This window comes from Gymnogyps californianus, chromosome 3 (assembly GCF_018139145.2).
Source record: "Gymnogyps californianus isolate 813 chromosome 3, ASM1813914v2, whole genome shotgun sequence".
Taxonomy (NCBI): Eukaryota; Metazoa; Chordata; class Aves; order Accipitriformes; family Cathartidae; genus Gymnogyps; species Gymnogyps californianus.
In genome coordinates, this window is record NC_059473.1 from 76498549 (window position 1) to 76526424 (window position 27876).

Sequence of the window (27876 nt, forward strand, 5' to 3'; positions counted from 1 at the left end):
CGAGGAGATTCATTAAAATGCAAGAGGGTGCCAGGATTTCCTAAACCAATATCTAGCTTGCTGGAATGATCATGGTCACTGCACCGCAGAATGGCTCAACTCCCATTTTTCAAATAATGGGGTGGCAAAAGCCCAGCTGTGAGTCCTGATTTATTAAAAAAGCATAAAAATATGGGCTTTACCACTGCACAGGTTTTCCCTCCTGATTAGTCTTAGAGTAACTAGCCTAGTAGCTTATTATCATTTGTTTAAGAAACCAATAGATAGAGGTTAAAAAACAAATTACATGATCTCTCTCAGATGTTAAAATTCAAAGGGATGCACATCTTCCATCATTTATTGCCCTGAAGACAAAATGGTGATGTATGTGTAAATTATAGAAATGGAGTAGAGGTCCATCCTGGTTCTTCTTTGGTTTGGAGTTTAGTAAACCCTCAGCTAATCTCTTGCTCAGGATTGCCAGGTAGTGTCAGAAACAATTCAGGCTGTAGCAAATACATCTTCTGCAAGAAAAGATTCCAATAACTATGGTAATTTTTAAGGAAACCTTATCTTAGATACAGGATAGATAAAAGCCATTTATCATTCTGGAAGCAGTTATGTGGTATTATGGGAGAAAATGAACAGCTCTTATTTTATGCACTCTCTGTGCCTTTCTATTTCGCGTCTCTTAAAGCAGAGTTACAGCCTTCCTTTCTGAGGTCTTGCTTTTGTGCCCTTACCCCTTCTCTTTTTTGATATTTTACCTAAAGGAGAGACTCTTAAATGAATTCAGTTCCCATCTCCTAAGGACTGAGCTGCTGGGTACGTGCACAGGGGCACAAGCCGGTGCTGGCTGTCTCTGCCCCCGCGGACGGGCTGGCACTGAGGGACGCTGCGTGGGCTAAGTCTGTGTCCACGCACTGCCATACCCAGGCGTGATCGGCCCCTACCTGCTGCTGGGCCCCAGCCGTACACCCTGCTCAGGCGGTGTCTCCAGCCCGTTAGGGACTGTGCTGAGAGAGAAAGGTAGGGATCTGGGACTGCTGGCATCCACAGGCTCATGCTGCTTCAGCCAGAGCTGAAGATCCTCCAGCCACCCCCCCACCCCAGATTTACTGCTACATGCTGGCTCTCAACCATACCAGCTACCTCAGGGACATCCACACGTTTGGCACCCGTGTTTGAGCCTGCCTTGCTCCTGTAGGATGGCTCCTTGCAGGGAGCATTGCGCTGCCCAGGAGCAGCTCTGGAGGAGAGCGGACTGTTGGAGAGACCATGAAGCAGGTGAGGAGCGTGTTGAGATGATCTCCCTGCAGTGAGCCCTGCAGTAACTGCATGCCAGTGTTGTCATCCACATCTCTTCCCGATTCAGCCCTGCACAGGAACCATGGTGGCTGCCCCCTTCTTCAGAGTGCACCATTAAAACCAGCGTGGGCAGGGCATTCTCCCCGTATAGCCACAGCCTGGAGACTGGTAACTGCGTGGCTGTGCCCAGTCAGGAAGAAAGGGCCACTGGCCTGTCCTGGCATTGCTAAAATATTCCTCAGTGCCTGGTCTGGGCAGCATCCAGCACCTCCTGCAGAGAGTGCAGTAAAGCCTATTTTTCCCTCTGGTTGGTCTGAGGGAGAGAGATGGCGCTTCAGAGACCTGCTGCGGGGCCTTGACCTCTGCAGCAGCTGAGGAAGAAAGTCAGACTCAGCCTTCAAACGCCGACTGCCAGGAGCAGCACAGGAAGGTGCTCAGACCACATCAGGGCAGGGCAGGAGCACAGGGGTCAAATCATCCCAAGTCATCAGGTGGCAAGTGGCAAACATGCGTCTCCGGACTGACCTTCCAGCAACATGCTCAGCAATGTACTTGCACAGGAGTTCATTGCAAAAGAGTGGCGTGTCCCCTTTCCTAAGCCGTATATCCATACTATGCCATCTACCAGGTGCTCCTGGCACCTTCAGCTGCCCCAGATCTGCTCAGCATCACTGTTACAGGTATTGCCCAGCTCCACTCTCCCCCCAGGCTTCTGGCCCTCAGTCCCCAGGTGCAATGGGCATCTCCCCACACTCCCTGCAGGCGTCCGCATCAGCTCTCCAGAGCAGCCAGCCCATTGCCTCCAGCCTGGTGCCGGGTGAAACCCAGCCCAGGAACCTCCTTACTGCCCACACCTCAGGTCATTCATGGTGGCCACAGCCAGTGCCAACCCCAGCTAACAAGAACAGAATGACCAGGTCTTGTTCCTGAAGTGGAGTCATTATTGCATTAGTTGGACACCTCCCCCAGGAGATGTTTCAGCTCGGTCTACAATGGATCTTTGCAGAGATGACCTGTGCGTAGTGGCAGTTTTATTTGCACAGATCCTTCTGTGGGGGTGAGGACATTTCCCTTTCAGAGAGGACCGCAGTGATTTATAAATCACACACATTTGTGAATCAGAATTTACAGGTGCTGCCCGTGACCTGGTGAAGATGAAGAGCAGCAACAGATGTGAATCCCCCAAACTGTCACAGTTAATATTGCAACATGGGCTTTCCATAGAGAGCCCATGGCAGCACAGAGGGGGATGTGTTAGGACACTAACACACTTCTCCAGGGAAACTAGTCCCTTTCTGAATGCCGCACTGGCTTCCTTGGAGGTTCCAAAATTTGACCAAAGAAAGGTCTGACCTCCTGCTGCCCTCCAAAACCTGATGTTTATTGCACGCACTTCTGGCCCAGGCATTGATCCCATCAGTGACTTGTGAAGGGTTGTTCTTCACGAGCGCCTCTCAACTGTGAAAGATCAAAGAAAGTGTAAAGGGAACATATGTCTGGCCTTTCTTGGCAGATGCCAAGAAGATGTATCACCCTGTAGCACACCTGAAGAAATAGCACTCATTCTCTCCGGTGAATTATTCAACAGCTGAGACCATCTGGTTCATTCAAAAACTTTGATTTCATGAGCTTCATTAGCCACTCCCTTGCGCTTGAAAGGATCCTCAGGGTTATTCAGTAGGAAATCACTCTTGATTTCTTCCTGCTTGTTAACACAATGTGACATTTAATTGCAGTCAGTAGAGACCTGGTTTAGTGCCGGTGGAAGTTCAGAGCTGACCTACATTCAGAGACATATTTATACTTGCCTCCCTCCACTGGCTTTCAGGGGCAGCATCTGCAGAGCAAGCCTGGCACTTGAAGGGAACCGCCTGCAGTAATGAATGGATCTCTTCCCTTAAATAGAAGTCCCTGTTCACAGAGTAGTTTGACCTGCCTGTTGTAAAGAGTTTCAGCTGGTTCAGAAAGAGACCTTTGCACAGACAGTCCATGCTACGTCCCTTATCCCGATGGGCAGGACCTTACACAAGTGGAAAACAGGAGCCCACTTCGTGCTGCCTAGAAAGGACGACTCAGATGTGAATACCAATGCAATGTCCCTGCTCTTTTTGGTGGATTACCACCATACGTGTTTGGTTTTCAGCAATTTCCTGAAAGAAAGCGCAGTGGTGTACACAGTACAAAACTTCTGCAAGTAATTAAAATGCTCCTGTGCCTCAGCTGGTATTTCCCCCCCCCCATATTGAAATTCTATTTCTGAATCAAACCCAGACAATGTGAATCCCATCCTTGCGTCCACCTTCAGATATCTGGAGTGGAGCCACCACCCTGGGTGCCACCACCCTCGCAGGGAGGTGGGGACAGCCGCCTGACCAGTGTCAGACCTCTAACGCAGCAGGAGCAGCAGCAGCCGTGCCCTGGGAGTACCCATGTCTCTCCACTGACACCAGCCAGGAGCAGCCGCGACGCAGGGGCTGGGACTTCGCCAGACAACCCCACGCTGACCTCCCAAACTGACTTGCCGGGCAGGAGAGGCCCTGAAATGCCTTCCAACTTCTTCATTATCAAGGGAAGGAAAATTGCTCCAAGAAACAGGAGAACTCATAATCTGAAGAAATATTCCATGGTGTTCTTCCACTCTTTTAATACTGGAGGAATAATGACAAAAAGCAAATAAAACCAACTCACCCCCCTGCCCCAAGGTACTCCCAAAGGGTCGGCACCAGGGCAGAGGAAGAGAGGAGCTTGCTGCAGAGAAGCTGTTCTGACAAAACTCAATGTGGTTTTGAAAACTCCAGGGAATGGGCCTTCTTTTTCCTGTAGATGTCTGGTCTGACAACTGACTTCATTTGGAGTCCGACTTCCCTCTTCGTCTCCTGAGCAAGGAATATTGGAAGGGATTACGTTTTACAGAGTATAGATGGAGAAGCTGAAGGAGCAAGATTGTATAACGATGCGGAAGCAAAATAAAACAACTAGCCTGGGCGAGCAAAGTCACAGCTGCATGGGGAAATGAGCCTGGTGCAAGCTAAGGTAGGAAGTTAAATTGTTACAGCTCTTCTAGGACAGGGCATTTTTGCCTTTTTTTTTTTTAAAATGTTGCTTTGCAAGAGTTTAAACTCCACCGAAAAAAAATAAGACTTATTCCACAATTGAAGAGTCTAGCTGGGTAATTAGAGCAAGACACCGATTGCTGGGCAATTACGCTGGGAGAACTGGAAAGATTTGCAGCTCCCAGAACCATGTCCGGGTAACTGTCACTGCTCTTGAAGCTCCATAAAGTCCCTATTACTGAAATGACTCCCTAGAGGATTTGTGTTGTTGTCTTCCTGTCCCAAATCAGAGGAGAAGCAGTCTCAGTTAGTCTTGACATCTTTCAAACTAACCAAAAAACCCAAGGCCTAATGAGAACCTCTTATTCTGAACAACAAACGCAACGCATTTGCAGTAACGTTTCATTTTAGCAGTCTCCCAGTGGCACGAAGCGCAGCAGGTTAAAAGGACACTCAGAAAGGCTCAGTGCTTTAGCATTTAACACACTTCAAACGTTCTATCATACAACAAGATAACAAATAGGTCTGAGGTCAAACTTCCAGTGTGCCTGGCAAATTTAGAGGTCCATGCCCCATTGAAAGTCATTGCAACTTGTTTCTAAAATCTTTAAACTCTGCAAGGAGCCTGTGTAAACATAACCCTGCCACAAGCAGTTTTCTCTGAGTGCTGCAAGACAGCCGTGGTGTATCTGTTTTTTTTAAATCAGCAAGCCTCACAGAAAAGACATATTTTACTGCAAGATATGAGACTTAAATTTTGAGTGTAGGCTAGTGAGTCAACCTACAGTAGCAAGTCCTTAAGCAGTCTCCAGAGGAACAACCTCCCTGGCAACTGATTCTTCTGGTGTATAGGTTCAACTGTTTAAAGTCTTCCAAGCAAAACTCCCCGCCCTCCTCCGCTCTCCGCGTGTTCCCCCTCACGCAGGCTGCTTGTCATATGGAGTCTTCCTAGCAAACGGGAGCCGGATTTTGTAATGCCCAGCTGGTAGAAAGAAGGAAAGTACGTTGTGTTATGGGGCTGTCAGAGCTGCAAGGCTCACCGTTTAAATCAGCCTTTAAAGACCACAGTGTTAAATGGTATATTGAACATCTGCCTGTTGCTAAAAATTGGCTTTTTACAAGACAATCTTGGACTTTTCTGGATGTACAGTAATTTAGATATTTGTTCTCCGTAATGAGGGCAAAGACTGAGCAGCCCCGTCTTCCTGGGGACAATTATAAACTCTGAGCAAGACAGATGCCAAGACCATCTGCTTCAAGAAAGACAGCCTTCTTACCAGCAAGATGCATGAGGATATGTGGGATATTTCCCCCTCTTGCATATGAAAAAGTCCAAGAAAAAGATGGCATAAGGCCAAAGGAACTATCAAGTTTCCCAGGCAGAACTCCAAGAATGATGGAGATGATAGTTCACTTATCTGTAAAACTTCCACTGTAAAAGTAATTGGTATTAATAAAAGTGGCAACATATTGGCACATCATTTCTGAAAGTTACAGATGCATGATCAAGGGGAACAAAATTACGATGCTGTGACAGCAGCCCTGCACTCCAGCTTGCATGTATTCCTTCTCAGCAGCGTGACACGCTTGCCTCCAGCCCTCCCAAGAAGCTTCTTTCGGCTTGAATCACTTGGTTGCATTCTCCGCCTAATGTTAGAGAAGAATAAATCAGGGGAACTTGAAACACGCTCTTCCCTCTTCTCCCAACGCTGCTTTTTCCCTGGCTCTGTCTGCTCACATGCCAAGTTCAGCCTAGGGGTCTCAGTCTAGACTTGTTCTGACCAACATTTGTAACAGACCAATTTCTGGCAAAACATGAAATTGGGAAGATAAGAGAAGGACACGATTCGAGTTAATTAGCCCAGCAAGAAATCTTTTCCCAGGTGCCTGCTGGAAAGACAAGTCTAGACTCGCACCACACAGACACACGCCGTCTATCCTTGTGCACAGCAAACTAGCTGACAACATGAGCTTCGGGGTTTGCCACTCTCAAGCCGACAAGAGGGAATTATCCTCATAAAAATTCCCCCTGCAGGCTTCAATGCAGATGTGAGAAATTCCACAAAAGATTAACACAGTGACCAACTGCGAGGAACAAAGGATTTTATCTGAAAGTTTCTAGGGGAATTTTGATTCTGGGCTTGTTGCAAACATTTAATCCCAATTCATCAACTCCAGCAGAATTTATTGAGTCAACATTTCTTATTTTTGTTCCCCAAAGACAACAGCCAGTATATTACTACAAAAGTTTATACACTTATTTATATATATAGTATATACAAAATATAAAGTTCTGCCTGGTAGGTGACATGGAAAAACCAGTACCAACTAGAGAGCCAAGCATTTTGTGTATTATGATTTAAAGGCTTTTAAGCATTTGGGAAAGGTGTTTCTGATGTGGAAGCAAATATACATTCCTATGAGTTTTTGTATCTGCTTTATTCCTCCTCTTCTCCCCAGTTCCCTGTACTTACAAGCTGCCAACGGTCAGGGCACACTGCCACATATCCATTTAGGAAATGTATTTGAAGGAAGAAAAATGTTCTAAATTATTTCAGCCCACTTTCTCCTGAAGCAGCACCCGGGGCACAGCACACACCAGAGCTCAACTCCCAGCTCAGGAGTCAAGTCTTCCCTGTGAAAAGAACCATGTCGGAAACTCACCCTCTGCAACATGGCAGCAGCTCACTCCCACCCGCACCCTGAAGAACCGTGACACAGGAACAGCCTCTTCTCTCCTTGCAGAGGGGCTGGTCCTCAGGGCACGCCAGAGCAGCTCTTTCCTCTCTCTCCAGGCTCTAATATTTCCTATCTCAGTACTTGCACGAGTGCAAGGCTAGAGAATACCCAGTTAGCACCAGTACATCGCTTGTGAAAACAGTGTGTGGAGTTTTTCAGGTACACAAGGCTACCGAGATGGGAAAGTAAACAGAAACACGTGAACTTGCTGCAGTTACACAATGGCCTGAATGGACAGCGGAAAGACTCTCAAGCTCAGCTTCAGAGAGTTGCTCTAAAAATGCATAAGCTCCACGTTCACTCACAAGGGCCTAACTTTAGCAAGTACTCTTCGAAAGAACAGAATTGTCTTGTTAATCAATCAAAAAAGCCAAAACCAACAAAACCCCCACAAAACCACCAACCCATTTCCTTCTGTCTACACAATTTGAGATTCTTTGCATCTCATCTACAGAAGTGCCTTATCTTCTATCCTGCTGTCAATTAAGGCAATTACTCTTTTGCTATTGTTTATAATTGCTGAGCAGTGATTGGATTTATAGTAAACAATATAGTGTAATTCAAAACTGTAATTAGAGGCTGATCAATGGGATAAATTTGTTACACATTTTTATTTCCATTATGTGCTCAAAAAGAGAGCAGATAGAAAGCTGAAAGGATTTTTTTCTCCTGCTTCCAATTTGCATTAGTTTTGTATGAACAGTGCAAGAAAATGAGTTTATCTGAACGCTGGTACAACTGCAAATTAAAATACCAAATGTTAAGAAATATTTTATATGGACACTGCTAGACAGAAGAATTGAATGAAGATAAGCATTCTTTTTATAAAAAGATTTATTAAAAATAAGTTCTTTAAAGAGGAAAAGTGTGACATGTATATACATTAAATTGTCAAAACCTTTATGGGGCTTATAATACAATGTATTCCAAACTGAACAGGAGACATTCACTTTTTATTTTTAATATGCCATGCTTATTGGAACGTAACAGCATATGGGAAGAGAAAAAAAACAACACTTAACACACAACCACTGCAAGCAAATCTTGAAATTGAGGACTACTTGCAAAGATGAAACTCAGTGATCAGCATGATACTATTGTTAAGTCCAGACAGAAACGAAGAGTTTATGAATACAGTCTTCAGTTGATACAGTTTATCTGACAACTGCTAGCTTCTGATTTAATTCATTTCTACTGTAAATTAACAGATCTTAGCAAGTGGGTTTCTGTTCTATAAAGGTAGAAGTATTTTGGGGACAACAAAATACCACCCAAAACCAGGTAAGCAAATGCATGTTTTCCAGCTCTACTGCAGTAGATATCAAAGATTTCTTCTTAGGAAGAGAGTTACACAATTGCTGGTTTTCTCCTTTAACTCCTCACATCTCTGACAGCCAGAGCCACAAAAATAGTTTTTCTTAAAATTATTTTATTTTACAAGAGTGTTTTGCACAAACAGTGACATGACAAACTAGCACTTGATTCTGCATGCTTCAGATGACCTCAGCTTCTCATACTCAGAGGTCATATTTAGAACAATATCCTTTCAGTTGTGTCTCCTGAAGATTTCCCGTTTTTTAGTGCATATATACAGCTAGCTGAGAACTGCAGTATTACAAATGTCTACCCATCCTTACAGCAGAATTCATTCTAATCTCAGGTGTATGCAGGACTTGCATCTTTAGATCTTCACAGCATCCTCTTTAGTCCCATAGTTTAATAAGACCATCCCAGCCGCATGTAATGACTTTAGACGTTTCGTGTGGATGCCACACTGCACCGATACAGACTTTATCATGTGCTTTTAATCTGCTGTAGAGTTTTGTTGTCTTCCAGTCCCAGATGTTAAGCTTTCCATCTGCATCTCCAGATATCACATAGCTATATTAACAGGATTAAAATAAAAGCTGTATCATGTGTGAAGACTGCTTGTATTATAATACTTTTACATTGAGCAATGGAAAGAGCTTCACCAGTGAGCTTCCTGTCTACAGTCTGCAAACATACCTACCAAAGAATTAGTATTCATGCTGTGCTCTAAAGCACACAAGTCCAGCAGAAGGTGATTCATCAACTGCGAGGTAAATGTGCTAAGCAATGCGATTATACCATACACTGTGTTACTGGAACTAAAGAGAATACATCAGCAAAAGAGAAAATGCCAGAAGTTTCCCTAAAATTTACACACTTCTCTCCACTTTTTCCTCCAGTTTTGCTGAGGTTATTCTCCAGTTTTTATAGTAATGAGTATGTTATGTACGTACAGTGGTAAATGTATGGGCATATTACTAAGCAAATAGGATGAAAAAGATGGTTCTCTGAACAATAAATGAGGATACTCAAACCAGACCTGCAAATTAGGAAAACTGGGCAAGTCTAGAATACCTGGGATTCAGACAAGCGCATATTGTGGGAATAGAACCTGTGCTGCAGACCACGCGCAAAAACAGCCAGATGCAAGTCAGAAGCGGAAGCCTCCTGTGCTGCGCCAGGGCTGGGCAAAACAAGGGGAATCTCTGGATGGTTTAACAGCAGTGTAAATCATCTTTGCAGAATGGGAAATCTGAACTACATGGACTGTTTTCTCAATGTTGCTCAGAGCAACCACTGAGTATAACTTAGTCCTACCCAAATGACAAGAGTAAACTTTCCATTGTGCTGCTTGGCTGGAGAACTCTGTCTGACGCTGAGTTAATAGGATGGCTGTGCATCAGTGAATGTTGCAGAGGATTCAAAAAGAAATTTAGTGTCTGTGCCAGCAACTTTTACAATGAAGCTCATTTCCACAAAAACTTACCTCATGTCAGGTGAAAAATCCACTTGACAAGCATAGCCAGCTACCATGTGACCTTTGAAAATCTTCTTTTTGTTTAATCTGAATCTGTTCTGTGCTCCAAATATCAGAATTTGGTTATCCATTGACTGGCACGCCAACCATTTCCCTATAAATGCAATAAACAAAGGTGGTATCAGAGTGCTGCATCTGAAGAAACAGACTTAACTGGAATGTTTTAAGAGATTTTTATAACTTTTCTTGCACTATCTTAATCCAGATTTTCATTATGTATCAGGGTTCAGGTAGCAGCTGATATTGCTTCTGCCTGGTACAACTGCCAAGAGGCAAAACCTTACGTTTGACAGGATTTCGGACGCCTACTCCTACAAAATGCACTCAGGACTCTAGAAAATCTCTGGCAGTTACAACAATGTGCTGCATTAACCCCACTGACTTACTGATAAGTTTTTAAGCTACTGAGTAAGCTTGCTGGTGCACATAATCCAGTAATTCAGATGAAGGGGAAAAAAAAACCCATCTAGCTGCAATCTATTTGATTACCTGTTTTGTGGGTACTCTAAGATGGTCACCTCATTTTCTTTATGAAAAAAACAGGTCTAAGGTAGACTCAGGAGTTTGAAAATCCTTACATTTTTGCAACTATTTAGTATTCTCTGCCCTAATGGAATGCAATTTAATAAAGATACTTTAGTGAAAGCAAAAAACCCAGGCTTTTCTAATCTTAATTCTGTCTCATTTTGTGTCTTGGCAGTGCATTAACTCCTGCCTGAGAATCCAATGAAGATGATGTGCTACAGAACACCATAGAACAGAGGCTTCTGTCTTGAACTCTGCATATCGTCACTGTCTTTACAGTGTTTTACGCAAACAGTGATAACATAAAATGTGCTGACTTGACTGTAAATCTGATCACGCTTCCAGCTACTAGCTTGGAATTTGAGGATTTTCTTCAGCCTCCCAAAGAAAGAAATCAAGTGTGTACCCCAAACATGTTATTCTCCTCTTCTACTTTTTAAAAAGGTCTGTTTCCTGCATCGCTCAGGAGGAAAAATTTAATCGATGAGATTCATAAATCAGTGCCCCTAAGCAGAAAAGTTCTGTATCTGTAAAATTTTCAATTTACTTTTCTTTAAAGGGCTCCTCATTTAACTCCAAAATGATGCATGACGTGTCTGGCGCAACCTGTAGCATAACTATTCTGAAAGAACTTGTTTTGTGCGATATTGGACTACTGTAGGTCAAGATAACGTTAGTTAATGTGACAGGTGATATCTTGAGCTGAAAAGATGACTACTTCATTCCTAACATCATTTACTGTCTCATCTCAGAAATCAAATACTCAAATGCTGGCCAGCCAGAACTGGAAAAAGAATGAGATATCCGGTAGTCAATGTGGAAGAATGAGATGAACTGAAAAACTGGATCAGAATACAGCAAGTTGTGCAATTTCAGAAACAGGGGTTGAAAAAGGCCAGCTTGGGAAGCTAACATTTTTAAATGCAGCTATCTCTTTCTCCAGAATCTTCCTTTTTATATTAGAAACCCACTCCTATTGTTAAGAATAAAATATTTACACTGCAAAGCAAAGGCAGTTCGACGCTGATAGCTGGCTGAAAACGTTAGCTGTGCAACAAGTTGATCAGCCACTACTCAGCATAATGGGACTGTTAACTGTAAATCTGGCAACATTTTAATAATGTTGACACTAAAGCTATTTAAATTTGGCCAAACCAGATAACAGAGATTTTGTCCTGTTAGAAGGATTTTCACTGATTACTGGAGGCACTAAACCTTTATCCTTCTTCAGTTTAATTCTAATTGAAGAACATGAACACCAGTGAAACATTAACATACAGAAACACCGATATAATTTGGGATTTCTCTTATGCAAGAGTTATTTGGGCTATATTCGGAACAGAAAGGAACAGCATTAACAGGATCATGTGCAACATCAGTTTCTGCTTTAACGGTGGCACCAGAAGGACTGCTGAACTTGCTTAGTACTTTGCAGCCATCGTCAGTTCCCACCATTGTTTCTCTTAATATTTTAAATATAGCAAAGAGCACATTGTAGGTCTATGAAAAGAAAGAGTCCTTTTGCCCTGTCTGGATGAAGGTCTAAATTTAAATTGATACAGTTATCCTGATATAACCCCTCAGTTTGACATACTTGTTCTTCTTAAGACTTTTAAATCAAAACCAGATCCAGTCCAATCTTGGAATAAATGCACACACTGATTTGGGGGGACAGTGTGGGGTGACAGGGGGCTGCAACACGGCAACATTACAGATATAATCAGTAAGACATGCCCACGTAAACTAGGCCTAAGGCAGCAGAAGTGTTAACCTACCATTTGGAGACAAAGTCACGGCTGGCATCGAATGCATACTTGGCTCAGCTATGTACTTGAAGTCTACAGGAATGTCCCTGCAAAAGGAAGGAGTATGTGTTTTATGAAGATGTGGAGATGTTCCAAAGGGCTGCCTCCAGTCAGCTGATTTACTCAGCCACTGAACCACGGAGAGCATATGGTGGTGTCCAAAGGAAGAACGTGCAAAAACTCGAAAATATTATGAATGCCCACCTAGAGAGCTCCAGCTGTGGAGCCATCTACAGGATAACCTCTGATAGAGTGAATTTACCCCAATCAAATGACCCAGAGTCTAAAGCAGAATCATAATTCCAATTGTTAAAACTGTAACAAAGACACTCTATAGCCTCCAGTTTAATGGCAGCTCTTATAAAATTCTCATATAGGTAGCAAGAATAGACTGATATATGCATGTATCTTATTGGAATGTCTTACTGATTTGAGTTTTAACTACAATATTTCTGCCTTTTTTTTTTTTTAAAGGAAAAGAAAAGAGGAGTCTCTCTCTGGTCTCTTTGACAATGCCCTTTTCCTCCTGATCTCTCCAAATGGGATGCCAACCAATTCCAAATGTTCACAGCTGAACTGAACTGTGAACTCCCCAGTCTCGATTGCATACAGGACTGTGCCAGTGTATATTAAGAACATACACTGTCCTGTACAAAGGCCTAGGGAAAACACAAGTACAGTCTAATCCTTACTCTGCAGAACTGTCATTTGGTTTTGACTATATAAATTGAATTACTAACGGTCCGTGCATATTCACAGTATTCCTCATACTCTGCACTAGAAGACTGGTAAAAAGGGAAGGCATGCACATGTCTTTCTCATTAAGCAAAAGAAATCTCCAGCAGAAAATAGATTTGATTAATGTATTCAGCAGAAAACACATGCAAAATGTTCTGTAGCAACACTAATTAATACAAAGGGGATGGTTATGACTTCATTGTCTAATTTACACAGTAGAAGGGCTGCTGGGACACTATCGGAGCAGAGAGCGTGGGTGGCTGCCTTGTACTAGCTGACCGAGCCTTGCTGGATGGCAATACAGTCGACATTACCAAGGTAATTACAATTCTATTTTATTGTGGAGCAAGTTATTTCCCGTCATCTTGTATTAAGCAAAGTGCACATGGGCAGCAGGGTGAGAAGCTGCTCTGTTGTCAGGAAGCAACACAAATGCTCCTGTGAGTTGAATGTTAAAATCATTTACCCCTCAGAATAAGAAAGGCAACCCACTTAATACACTCTGTGGATAAGAGCATGTGCAGGGATAACTGGCTTCCAAACAGGCAGACCTAAGACTACTGTAAGACAGTAAATCTGTAAAGGAATAATAAAAAGTCCACATAATCGCTGAGGCTGACCAACATGAGAGCACAGGAAGTGCAGCCCCCCGTGCCCCATCCTGCCCTTTTGCATCAATACCCAAACAACTCCAAACCCCACCTGCAAGAGGACACAAGGTCATCGCTGCAGTAAGGCCAGATCCTGATCAGCTCCCACCATTCAACAATCCCTCAGCCCACTGGTCATCTGGAGTCCTCAATGCCAGGTAAAAGCAATCCCACTGGAAGCCCCATTAAAAAAAAGTGTCATCACAGAAGATGCATCTCCAATGCTGAACTGTACTGCAGTGAGAAATTTAAATGCAGCACAGGTTGTCCTGCCTTCTCTCCCTTTACAAATGAAGGCAGGCTCATCTACTGGAATTTGTTCAAGACAGTTCTGCTTTATGTTGAAACCCACCAGACACACTTAGGACAGCTGCAGGATACGCTGCATTAAACTATTAGACAGAATAAAGAGATACCGTTTCACATTTGCTTCCAGTCAAATTGCTAAATAAGTAATATCAGCTTGCTCCCTTAAAAAAAACTTTAAAAAAAATTACCACGAAAGATGCTGTCATGGTTGCCTGACCTCAACACTCATGTGATATATTGTTTGTTCAAATTTTTAAATTTAAAGGTCTTCAAGTCCTTTCCCCACTTCATAGCATTTCAAAGGCTGAAAAGTTTTAAATATTAAAAGTAATATCTGCTAGCCAAGATTTAGAAACACGATACTCTGGGGTTCTAATACAACTTCTTCCCCAAGCAGGAGAGAGAAAAATCCTTTTAAAGAAAGAAGGAAAACAAACAAACAAACCAACCAACCCCAAATCCAACTCAATCCAATTTTGGGATCTACACATCATGAAGAGCCCTCTCAGGAGACTACAGTATCTTTTCCAGGAACGATGGGGAGAAAAGGCCTGCTGAGGGGTATAGCTTTACAGAGATGACAAGCCTCCTAAGCCTAAGCCTGTCAGGATAATAACTAAGCTACCACTGTACAATTCTTGCTTTGCTAGATGACTTGACGGCAAAAGGAAATAAAAGCCTCCAAGGTCAATTGCCCAAATCATTTCACTGTTTATCCAAGTAAGATCAGAGGCATACGAAGCAGACAGAGACAAAATAACATTTTGCATTTCTAGAAGAAAACACAGAATATGATACCCATGCCAACTTTAATATCAGGGATATTATCCTGGTTTCAGCTGGGACAGAGTTAACTCTCTTCTTAGTAGCTGGTACAGTGCTGTGTTTTGGATTTAGTGTGAGAATGATGTTGATAACACTCTGATGTTAAAGCAGGGCTTTAACAATACAATCACATGGCAGACAAATTTAAGTACTCCCATTAAGATTCCTAAAGAAACCATTTAATCTGCAAGAGTCTGTGCTATACTTGCAGTCTGAACTTTCAGCAACCAACCAACTGCAATTCAGTGTACAGCACAGTGAAATTTATGCATGGGATGAACTCTTGGAGAAAGGAGATTTAAATTCTCAGGGGAGAAGTTCCTCACTGTGATGAAGTCTGACATGGCATCCCATTACCAGCTCTGGCCAAGTCAAAGTGTTTACAAAACATACTACAAAATTCCTCTAGACAATTGAAACTAAGCAATTAGACCAGCTTTAATTACTGGCTTTTAAGGCCATACTCAGGTCATAATTACTTCTGCTTTGTTTCTGTAGGATACTGAAGAAATATTGTGCTGAAGAACATACGAAGAAACATGCCAAAAGGTGCAGTAGCCAAATCACCCTAAGTTGCAAATAATTTTCCTTATGAACTTAGGAAAAAAGGATTTGAGGTGCAGCATGAAATAATTTGCCATGGAAGTTTTCAAGCTCCAAAAGCTTCTGTAGTGAATATATGAACTTAGTTTTAATGCATTGTAAAAATCTGGATCTTGAAATTATAGAAATATGCCTACAGACCAATTAACATGTATCATGGCAGGTTGTGGAGAAAGGTTTTCAAGTCGTGCCTAGGAAGACAGCATTACATTTGCTTGTTATAAAACCAAAATCATCCCCGACGACTGTATTACAGAATATTGCCTACAGCTGAGTTCCCTATTATCTGAACAAGGGAGCTCTGTCTTCTGTGTACAGCAAGTTCAGTACATATTTTTTTCTTCAGAAGGAAAAAAACTTCTGCTACTGGAACAATCAGGTTGCGATGTTCCTGTGCCAGAACCTTTTTGCCTTTCCTGCTCTTCCCCACAGAGTGACTAAATCCACCCACTTCGCTATTTATTTCAGCCATCAACACAAAGCTCACAAAACAAGGGCAATCCAATCTCAAGAAAATAACAGATCTGTGCAAGTGCGATCATCCTCCCACTCGCCAGAGAGGAGACATTCCTTAGCAGATATGATATTGTAAAGATTTTTCTTTAAGGAGCTCAGTAAATGCATGGGCCTAATTATGAAGTACTCAACAGAGGCTCTCTTGGAGTGACATATGGTGACAGCATTACATGTCTAGCCTAAGCCTGGGTTCCCAGACTTTGGTCATTACCACCGCTGCTACTGGCAACGACAGCAGCCGATCACAGACATGCTGAGGGTTTTGCTGGCTGCTTGGGTAACATTCAAATACCACAGATTGGAGTCTCTTGCCTAGGTTTAAAAAGAAAAAAAAAAAAAAAAAAGAAAAAAAAAGAAAAAAGCTAGGAAGGAACTGATTAGTCACAGAGCTGTCAAACTAGCGTCCGTATTGTGCAACAGCTTTGCATGTGTGAACAGCAAAAGGAAAGGGATACCTAAAGATATGGGAGTGATTATTTAAAAAAAGAAATTTGAAATCCTAGAGAAATCTTAAAAGTCCTAAGCTGAAAGTCTTAGTGCCTAGAATCTTGTGGAAAACATTTCAGATAGGAGAGATTTGTTTTCTCCCCAGATATGTCAAAAATTGGAAGCCACTGAAAATTATGTTTCTTATGAGCTTTTCTTGGATAGACTTTCACTTTTCTGTCATCTATTGTATTCATACTGTGGGTATCAATGATTGCCAAAAAAAACCAGACTACCAGAAAACCAGAAGTGAAGCTACACTAAACTAGTTATTTCATATATGGGCCAGATATTATATAATACTATGCCCATCCAAGTTCAAAGTATTCAAAACAGACACACACTAATGTAACAGAGCAGATGTTTCTTTAAAAGGTTAATTTAAGGGCTAATATACCCCTGGGGAAAGGAGAGAGAACAGAGATCACTAATAGAGTGCAGCATGCTTCAGGCAGACAGGGCTGTCTTATGCTTTCTTTGGGGGAAGGGGAAATCTGAAGTGTCTCAAGCATTAAGCCAGAATAGGGTTTTAAAGGTAGCTCTTCCTCAGCCAGCTAGAACTCAGTACAGTCCAGTGTCCTATGTGCTATGTATACTTTTTAAAATAAACTCTCTTCTCAGTTTGCTCATAATATACTTTAAGTTAAAACTCAAAATTTTAAACTTACCATTCCCAGACTCTTAAACTCTTGTCATCAGATGTACTCACAAACCTTCTATTTTCATCCACAAACACAATGGTGTTGACAGCTCCCAAATGCCTATCATATTCCTGCACAATCTCACCACTTCGAATATCCCACTACAAATAAAAAACTCAGAATAAGATCTTGTTTTTTACTAAATACCAGAATTTTTAGAGGAAGAGATATTAAGTAGCCATACCTGCACAATTTTCTTATCTGACATTCCTGCAACAAAGAGATTTTGTTTATCTTCATCAGGATTGAACTTGACACAATAAGGAACCTTCCTGTTTGTGAATCTTGAAATACATTGCCCTGCAACAGAAAAGCCATTCATAGTGCATCAGGTTGGAAGTTCTGTGGGCTGGTTAGTTCTTTGCAGATATTGATAAAAACCATTCATTTTACTTTTAATTTACTAACAGCAGAAAATACTTGTTTTAAAGCCCTTGAGAGGATTAGAGGGTAGAATTTACCCTGCTCTTTGATTAGACCTTCCTTCACATGTTTGTATGCATGCACCTGTATAAACACATACACATACAAACTGTTCCGTACCTTTGCTACAGCTTTCCAAACAATATAAATGCTCAGTACCCTGTATGTCATCAGGACATATCAAGGACATCAGGACGGGTCAGAATATCACAAGCTGACCACTGTCTTTGCAAAGCATCACCTCCTTAGGATCAGAGGTCTTCTTGACAAGAGACTTAAACTCAGGCAAGAATTCCTCAATCCTAAGCCTAGAAAAGGATAACAGTAATCCAAGTGCAAAACAAACCACTGACCTCCTCTCATAGCCTCAGCCATAAATACCCTGATTACATCTTATCCGTAACTTACAGGAGCCTGTTTTAATCCGAAACCTCAATACATTTTTCAGGTGTCTAAATAACTGAGTTCAGACTCAAGACTGGACGCTTTGACTTACACCTTTCTGGCTGTCACCTGTGTAAGACTAGTGGCACTGCTAACCAAGAAAGCTAATGTCTTTCTCAAACATGGAAGCTTCCTGTCTTAGGAACAGACTTCAGTTCAAAAGAATATTGATGAAATCTATCCTGTATCTTTTTAGCTTAAGAAACTATTTGGAGCAGAATGTTACAGAGCATCTCCCAGGCAGTTCTGCGAGAGCATCAGACCTACCCTCCAACTCCCTATACCAGCAGCTCAATTTCCACCACCTTTTCTTATTTGGAGTGCTCTTCAAGTTCAGGTTAACCAAAAGATCAAGTGAAATAATTCTTTTAAATTAAGCATATTTAGGTCTAAAGTGTGATTTCATTACTTAATTTTATGCCTGTAAATGTAAACATGCAATTAACTGATTTGGTAAAATTTTGTCTTTTTGTTGAAAATTGTTCTAGCATTACAAATAACTATGAAACTTCTCAAACAAAAAGGTATATGAAATACAGGTATATAGGCAGTGTCAATTGCACCACTACAGATAACAACAAAACATTTAGGAAAAAAAGACTATTCATCCTGTCATGAAAGCCTAAAGACTGAACTACAAGACGATACTAAGGATAATTGGAAACAACCTGACTGACTGATAATATATCTTGATATTTACTATTAGTTAAACATAGTGCCAAATAACAGCATCTACAAATACAAGCCTACCTGTTTCAGTGTCCCAGAGTTTAAGATAGCGGTCATATGCAGCACTAAGAAACCGAGTGCCAGCATTATTAAAACAGATGTCTCGAACAGCTTTACTATGTCCTACAAGATAGAAAAAATGCGATGATAAACTTTTATCCATTTTTATCAATTTTTTTTTTTTTATAACATTATTCAAGTTACATGCTCCAGTCTTTAACAATGCAATGAGAACAAGGAAATTGCTTATTTAAGTTCTTCATAAGCCCTAGTAAAGAATGATTCAAGTGAGAAAGAAAAAGTAACTCCTAAAGAATGATGAGAATAAAACCCCAAAACCCTCACACCTCTAAAGCACTGGAGAGAGAAACAATAGCATTGCACAGAACCAACCACTGTGCATCATTCATAAATTGATATACCAGCAGAACTTTAAGTACTGTTGGCTTCAAAGATTGTTCTGGTCACAGTTAAGAGCTGCAAGAGAAGTTTAAAACACTGTAATAAATGTCAACATCTAATGAAAAAGAGGAGAGAAACACTACAGGAGATACATTTAAAGGAGAAACATCTTAATTAGAAAAAAGGTATAAAATATGGGAAATATTAGATCAGGAAATCAAGAATGCTTTCATCTGGTGTTAACCTTGCTACCCCTCAACCCCAATACTTTTATCTGACCACTGCATCAGACTTGTAGGAGATCTCTTTAGTTAAAACATTGGCACAGTAACTTAAATATAGCAAAAAAGCAGGTGAATCTGGTTGATAATAAGGACCTTTTGAGAAAAACAGTCAAACTGTTCAGAAAGAGCAAGTCTGTTGAGAGAGAACCTTTTTTGAGCCATCACCTTCGCTACACTGCTGTCATCAGAAATATCAGGTGAAAAAAAGACGTCTTTGTTGTTACTCAACATATATTCACTCAGTGTTCTAGAAATGTTCCCATTTCAAAAGGAGAATCAGCTGCTTTTGTTCTGCATTCAAGGCTGCTAAGAAGTATGTATTTCTCTCTCTCTCAGCTATCTGCTTTAAAAAGCACCTGTTACATGAACAAAGACAGCACCTGAACCTAAAAAAAAAAATAAAAAAAATTCCCATGCATTTGCACTAGAAACTCAGCACAGAAGAGACCTCCTATTTAAGGTGGGATCATCAGACCATGAGATGCCCTCACTGCATAAATACAGAGGGCTGCTGTTCTCAACATGAAGATGGGGCAATTTAATTCCACAATTTTGCCTTTGGAAAGGAGTCTTGCATAAAGTATTGATGACTGCAGTACACTAATGTTTTGTTTTAAGGGTCATAAGGTGTTATACATCAACATTAAACTGCTTGGAATAATGACAAAGGTTCACTAAAAACATGCACCTTTTTCAATTCTTATTGCCAAGATCATACTGAATACCATTTGCCTTGGATGCCTACAAGTCCTCTCTATGATAAATTAATAAGCTAACTTAAATCATATCCTTCCATGAAGTTGTTGTAAATATACATCAGGTTAAAAAAAAGAGACTATTACCAATAAATGTTCGCAGACATCTTCGATCACCATATACTTCCCATAGCTTGGAAAAAAAAAAAAAGGGATGGGGAGAAAAGATGTCAATTGTTATACAATAATGATGCTGAAACAAAGCGCAAACATATATGGCAACATCTTCTAAGAAATTAATTACAAATGTGACATCTATTGATTAATCACAACTATCTACCCAGAAATTCACAAGAATGCTCTGTCACCTTCTTGTTAGCAAAACCCCCTTAAAATAACTAAAACCCCCATACCATATTTCAGCTTTAAAGCCCTAAGGTTTTGCTAGTAAAAAAAAAAAAAAAAAAAAAAATAAATATCATCAGCTTCCTACTGTGATGTATGCTAGACTAAAATGAGCTTAGTTCAAGACCACAAATGCTTCAGTAAAACACTTCAGCAGAAACCTATTGCTAGCTGTAAAACTAGGCTTCACAGAAAATGAATTATTATAATAACAAAGGCAATAACCTGAGGAACTCGTGACCTTCTAAATGCTATTACTAAATTATTAACACTGTTCTAACATCCACAGTCTTGTGTATTATCTCTATCTTTGTTCCAACAAATTTGTAATTTAAGAATCAAGTGAGAAAAATAAAAGTAACACAGACAAAAGGTATTTGGTAGAAGTACCAAATGTTTAAGTATTCTAAAATGCATTGTCTGTCTTCAGTGATGGTATAAAATAAATTAATGAAAACAGAAAAATAACTCACCTTAATTTTGCAATCCATAGAGCAAGACAACAGTATATGCCCAGAGAGAGGAAACAATCTAACTGCACTGACACCCTGTAAATAAGGACATAATTAAACAGTAAGTGGAGCATCTAGATATTTCCTCAGTTCACTTGCCCTCTTTTCTAATCAAAAAGCTAAAGCTTATCTTCATAAAATATACAGACACTGTATCTTGAAAAAAAATAACCTACCCACATTCCATTTTAGAAACAGCGATGTGTTACTATTAAAAAAAAAACCCCAACACAAACAGTTTCAGGGATCTCTAGAATTAGCCTTACTCTTATTCACGTGGCAGTTTAGGAAGTAACTCCAAATCCCATAGAAGTCACTGAATAATATTTGTCCCTTTAAAGGTGGTCAGGGCGCCATTATGTTAATGAAAAAGTATATGCAGGTAAACAACCGCATTTGAGCAGGCAAACACCTTGTGTGAGCATGTAATGCAACCAATTACATGCATAATGTGGTAAAGACGAAAATACTCCTTCCTTCTACTGATACTTCAGTTTTATAGAAGTTGTTAGCTTCAGACACAAAGTGAAGTGGGTTTTTATGATGCACACTCACAAACTTGACTTCCTACCTTTGTATGTCCAGACCACACATGGATTTGTTTCTTTGGAAGATAGCACTTCTCAGGTGGCACCGTAGAACGGAGATTAACTCCCACATCTTGAGGGACATGAAGATAAGATCTCCCCTGATAGTCATACATTTCCTTAACTGAAAAGGTAAACACAGAATTCTGAGAATCCAAGAGCCTGTATTTTAAGAGGTTATAATCTTTGAAAGGCTCAACAGCCACACGCAATTAAGGTTTTTCTCAACACAGCTGCTCTGCTGTGAAGTGGAGGGGGGGAAGAAAAACCCACTTCATAGCATACAGATGTGGAATCTTATTTGACATCGGTTAAGCTCAAATTAAGTCATTTCAGCAAAGTCTGCTTGGAATCTGATAATCTGAACATTAAGACAATCTCCCCCCTACACATCTTACCATCAAACAGCAAGATCTGGCCAATAAGGGTCTGCTTACACTAACTCTACACGGATTATAATGTGCGACTCTAACCCTGGCATTTGCTTGCAATTCACATTCCAGCCAGCTCTGTGCTGTGTCAATCACAGAGTCAGACATGCAGGGATGCATTGTGCATGGAAATGGACATTTCAGAGTAGACTTGTGTTGGATAGCCATGACATTAAGCTGTGCACCGATTAATTTCTCAGTTTCTGGTATATTGTTATGGCAGTTTTGGTTGTACAAGTGACCTCCTGCACAGTATCAATGTTTACACGTCTACAAAATGGCCTATTTCTGGAATGTTTGTGTTTGAGAAGATTAAAGTTTATCTTGTAAGGTGTTTCACTGTGAAACTTCAGGTAGAGACCATGAAAAGTTGGATACAAAGTAATTATTCTATAGGAGGCTCAAAGGCTAAAATTTCAGGTTTGTTATGCTCGTCACTATTCAATAAGTATTGTCATGATCTACTACATATAAACAGAATGAAGTACTAATGTCAGCAACACATATCTCATAGCCACTTCTTCTTTAATGCATGTAAGAAAGAATGCTCCAGCTTGTGCGTGTGAGCCTGGCTGTAGAAAGTGGTAAACAGAGAGACTTGGTTTACCTAACTATCTGTGCCAAGGAATATAAGGCAGGACTGTTTTTGCATGCAGAGAGTTGAAGTAACAGTTTCCAAATATCACTTAATTTTACTTACTTACCAAACCATTTTCTTTGAAGGTATCACATGCTATAGGCTTCCACAGGGTAATTATTTGATACACAATTATTCATAGTATGACAGCAAGAACATTTACATTAAGAATTGAAGTATAAAGTCCAAGTGATTTTCTAAATTGTATGTAAGCCATAACTCAAAGCACTACCTGCTGATGAAAGTATTGACACATAAAACTGCAGTAATTCTGAAGCTGAAACTAAGCCAAACTCATAACTTTAAAACGTTTGCTCTGTAAAATAGGAAAGGGATATGTGCATCTAGTAACATTAAAAATAAATAAATAAAACCAGTACCCTGAAAGATGACATTTCCACACTGCTCTTCACAATATGAAATGGAATTAGTCCAAGTTTATCTCTTTCCCTGTCCTTTATGCTTATGCCTGTGAGCGCTATTATCTCCAATACAGAAACATCAAGGTGCCTCAGCAAAACTGCTGAGGCTGTCTGCCATCCTTACTAGTTAACACAGCAGGCAAGAAAACACAGTGAGCAAGAAAATAAGAACAGGTAGGAAGATGCCATTACCATGTAATATGGTCTTCTCCTCTCCTGGTTTATCATCTTCTAGTTTTCCTCTCTTCTGCCTCTTAGCTGTTATTTCATCCAACTCTTTCTGTTCTTCCTGGAAAAATAAAACATGATCGTTTAAAAATTCAGTGTTTGGAATCACATAACAAAATCCAGAACTGTACTACCATTTACTTACTATTAAGAACACATTTATTTGCTAAATGAGATTAGAAATATTTCTAAGCATCAATAAAGAGAATACCTTTATAAAAACCAGAATAGTTTGAAAAGCTATCTACACTGAAAAGAATTAAATATTATCTTTTTATTCATAGACTACAGTTAAGCATCACTGACTGAACAAGAAGGATGTTTGTTGGTTGGAGGGTTGAGGGGGGGTGTGTGTGTTATTGTTGGTTTTTTTGTTTGGCTGTTTTTTTCTTTTTTAAACAAGTTTTACTTTCAGTTCTTTTCAAGCTGCTTCTGTTTATAAACATATTTTAATCAGACTCTACAGACTACACAGATACAATGTATTTTATTTCCAAACAGTCTTGCAAATAATTGAATGTAGAATATTTGGAACACCTTATTCGGACATATCACCTGAAATGTTTCTATCACCCTAAAGCATAGCATGGATCTTCTGCTTGGACAAACTACTAGTGCAGCTGGATCTCCGTTAAAACCACTGAAATGTACTAACAATTTGTATCTATTGTGCTAAAGTAGTACTTACTTCTGATGGTTTGGCTACTTCTTTTTCATCAACATACTTTGCCCATGGTCCCAGAAAACCATCAATATTAGATGCATCATTCTCCTTGAATTTCTTCCTTTTTTCAATTTTCTTTTGTCCTGTTTCAAACACTGTTAAACCTGAAGAAGGAAACAATAAACTGCCTAGCTGCTAACACAGAATACAACATCATAGGTCACATCATAGTCAGTTTAAAAAAAAAAAACCACCACGGCCACTCCTTCCAATACACACAGCAAAATGGAAAAAGCATTTGACCAAAATTGCCAAAGCATTGCTAACTTTTCTAACTACGAACACTGCTGACTATGTACAGTAACAGAGGAACCACTTAAACTGTGTGTCATAGTTTGTTAGAGTATTTAAGCATGCATGTACCCATGCATTTTTAACAGTAAGTCTGCAGACTGTATGAATACATCAATTTTCATACTTTAAATAGTGCAGTGTTTGAAAGTAGAGTCCCAACAATTGGCTTCTGATCCCCCTCATCCCTCTCAATTTCCAGAAAACCCCCCAAAACAAGACAAGTCTCCCAAAACGCCAACCACAACTGTGTATTTTAATTTAGTAAAAATTCATAGAATCACAGAATGGTTTGGGTTGGAAGGGACATTTAAAGGTCATCTAGTCCAACCCTCTTGGAATAAGCAGGGACATCTTCAACTAGGTCAGGTTGCTCATAGCCCTGTCCAACCTGACCTTGAATGTTTCCAGGGATGGGGCATCTACAGCCTCTCTGAGCAACCTGTTCCAGTGTTTCACCACCCTCATCATAAAAAATTTCTTCCTTCTATCTAGTCTGAATCTACCCTCTTTTACCTTAAAACCATCACCCCCTGTCCTATCACTACAGGCCCTGTTAAAAAAGTCTGTCCCCATTGACATGGTCATCTACTTCCAACGACCATCTTGTTCTTTCACATAAATGCTAGCTTTTCACAAATGCTGTGCCCTCAGAATTTCATTTGTCAAAATCATTAAACAATATAGATATGGGAGGAAAAAAAATTAAAGTTAAAAGGTGTTAAAGTAATGACTTAATTGCATATACAACCTTTTGAAAAACCTTTATGTGCAATTTTCAAACAATGTTTTCCTACAGATCAGTAATACTCATCTAGTGCAAAGGAGCCAAAAAGAGCTTTGTATAAACAAGGGAAAAATAGGCAATGTAAGAATTGAAGTAATGATCATATGAAAGAATCGTACATTAACCAAGAGTTTTCTTAAAATATATTACTAAAATTCCATTATGAAAAGGTTATTTTTTTATTTTTGAAATGATTTGATCTTAGCCATTTCTGTCTAATGTCTGTAGCTGCTACACCAAAATAAGTCTATTTACTTTATCTTATTTTGGAAGGAAAGAGTGAAATAACCTTGGATATATTCCGTGGAAGAAGACACAGAAATAAAGCACCTTTGTATACGCATGCGAATAAGATGTTAGAAAAAGACATGCAAGGGAAAGCATAACCGTAAAGCTTACACAGGTACAATTTTCCAATGCAAACAAGTCACTTTGAGTGTTAAGTATCTTGTATCAAAGTATTAATTACAAACCCCATGCCTCTGGTAGTCAATCCTCCCAGTGGCATGCTATGCCTTTACCATTTGGCAACCTTCCAATGGTTTTTCTTTTCCAAATAACCCAAACAGCTTAACTCTGCCAAGCAGAGATAACATGCAGTTCCCAACCGGAGTGCTAGAGGTTGCATATGGAGTGATCAGTTTGCTACTGAGTAGCACAGTTGAGGTGATTAGCCCAACATACAGGTATCCTAATGCAGACATGCGACAATTTTAGCTGAGACAGCATTTAAGAGGACCAAAAAGCTGTTTCAAATACACAGCTCAATTCTATTCATGCAGTGGCACATGCTAGGTTCGAATTGCAAATCCTAATTTGAAATTTGACACGATAGCCTGAAATATTTGCTACTTCAAGAAAACAAAGCACTCAATAACTCTCTTCCCTCTTCACATTACAATTGCAACACATCTTTCTTTATTGTGTCTTTGGACATGGGTAAGTCTCTCGTAATTCCTTCCTTTGCCAATACCTATTCCATTTCTTAGTAAAGAAGAAGTGGAAACAGTCATCAGTTGCAAGTCATTTATATGAGATTCTGAATTAATTACCTTGATTTTTTTCAGCTTCTTCTACAGAACCAATATATTTGGTAGCAACTTCAGGGTTATCTATAGAGGGATCTAATGCATAACCTAGAATGACAGGAGAAATAAAATACTGTTATTTCAAGCTTTTTAGTTTTGTACAACTTTTATTACTCTGCCCTCCCCTCCCCCCGTGGAATTTTTTCCTGTTGGCTCTCAAGGAGCTAGGGATGAGGAAGGGCTGATACTTTGAAATACCATCCACTTTTCACTCAACCTGAGTATTAAGATTACTACGAAGTATTACCATGAGGCCCTTGAGTATGCATTGCTGCCAGAATGCTTAAATTTGCGCAAGATAGAGAAGCAAATAAATATAATAGGCAACAGTTAACATAAGACACAAAGGGAGGGTAGTCACAGGAAGCAAAGTCACAGAATCTTTCTGGTGGCAAGGGACCTCAGGAGGCCCCGGGACCCAACACCCTGCTCCAAGCGAGGTCAACACTGAATTCAGACCAGTTTGCTGTAATGCAAACATTAGATTTTGAAATGCCATAGCAACCTCTTCTTGTTGTAACATGGCATAAGGAAAAGACTAGCTCAAAATCTTATGTTAGTGACGTGATTTTAAACAGATACTGCTTTAGTTCAGGGCACTGTTCCTTGGTTTGCAAAGCCAGTAAGTCACACTGAAACCAGCCCATTGCTGCTGCACAGAGACAGCCCTCCGGCTTCAGCAGCAGCCTCCGGCCCTGCAGCCCCCTGCCCTGCCCACTACCTCCGCTGGGTCAAAGAGAGTGCTACCCATCTCTGCCAGTCCTGGGGACGGTGGCAGCTGGAAGGAAGAGGACAGAGATGGGGAAAAAATGAAAGCAAATGAAGTTTTCTAGGGCTTTGTGCATATTCTGTCTCCCCCAGCAGAAATTATTTCATCCTCCTCCTGCCAGAGCTGGGAAAGCTTGCTCCTTCAACTTGAAAGAAGTTGCTTTAACTAACATGGATGGTATCAGAAGCAGCAGCAATGGCCTTTAATTTTTAAAAGAATTAAGTATTCACATCTTCATTTCCTGATTACAGCTATTGAGTCTCGCTAGAAAAAACAAAAAACAAAACCCAAAACCTACTCTTATAAATAATTTATAAAATGTACCAGAATTTCACAGATATTCAGGATATTTACAATTTTTGATACTGAGGGTCTCATTTCAATATGCATATCTTACAGTTTTTCTCCATTTCTCCTGAAGTGGATAGCATGATCTTATGAGAATAAGACAGACAAATAAATTCCTCTGGTTTCCAAGGAACAGGTGCACTGAACAGTTACTGACCACCATGGCTTTTTTTTGGGAAAGACTGCACCCTGGTGGACATATCACCAATTTTTATTAAATATTATTCAAGTGACAAAATGTCCCTTGAGGGCCCAATGAGAATTTCTCTGTATCAGGAAGGAAAAAAAGAAGGGGGGGGGAAGCAGCAATGAAGATATTAAACCACTGGTAAAAGTAATCACACACACAAAATCAAAGAAATCCTACAGCATACAATCCAATTAGTATATTTTTATTGATTCAGAGAGACTATCATGAACAGTGGGAGATTACCCAGTCCACCCCAGAGACCAATGGCCCATAAAAGCACTTGGCTGCATACAAGTTGAGAACCTATCAACACCATCCCAATAGCCAAAGGAGATCATCTCCCCAAATAGTTCTCAGGAAGGCTGCTGTCCTAGAAGATGGTCCAGTTAATTTCT

General features: G+C 40.3%; 1 protein-coding gene across 1 annotated transcript in view; it reads right to left on the minus strand.

The window, feature by feature from the left end:
* Positions 1-7895: 7895 nt before the first annotated feature.
* The window catches only part of CDC40 (cell division cycle 40), a 41938-nt gene continuing 21957 nt past the window's right edge, over positions 7896-27876 (minus strand). The window contains exons 4-15 of the mRNA XM_050893957.1: positions 26139-26222; positions 23973-24112; positions 23249-23345; positions 21551-21690; positions 20941-21015; positions 20210-20255; positions 18703-18804; positions 17270-17385; positions 17053-17186; positions 12228-12304; positions 9877-10021; positions 7896-8960 (exon numbers count right to left, since the gene is read on the minus strand). Of these exons, the coding sequence (XP_050749914.1) occupies positions 8783-8960; positions 9877-10021; positions 12228-12304; positions 17053-17186; positions 17270-17385; positions 18703-18804; positions 20210-20255; positions 20941-21015; positions 21551-21690; positions 23249-23345; positions 23973-24112; positions 26139-26222 (1334 nt within the window). The 3' untranslated portion in view covers positions 7896-8782. The remainder of the gene's footprint in view (positions 8961-9876; positions 10022-12227; positions 12305-17052; positions 17187-17269; positions 17386-18702; positions 18805-20209; positions 20256-20940; positions 21016-21550; positions 21691-23248; positions 23346-23972; positions 24113-26138; positions 26223-27876) is intronic.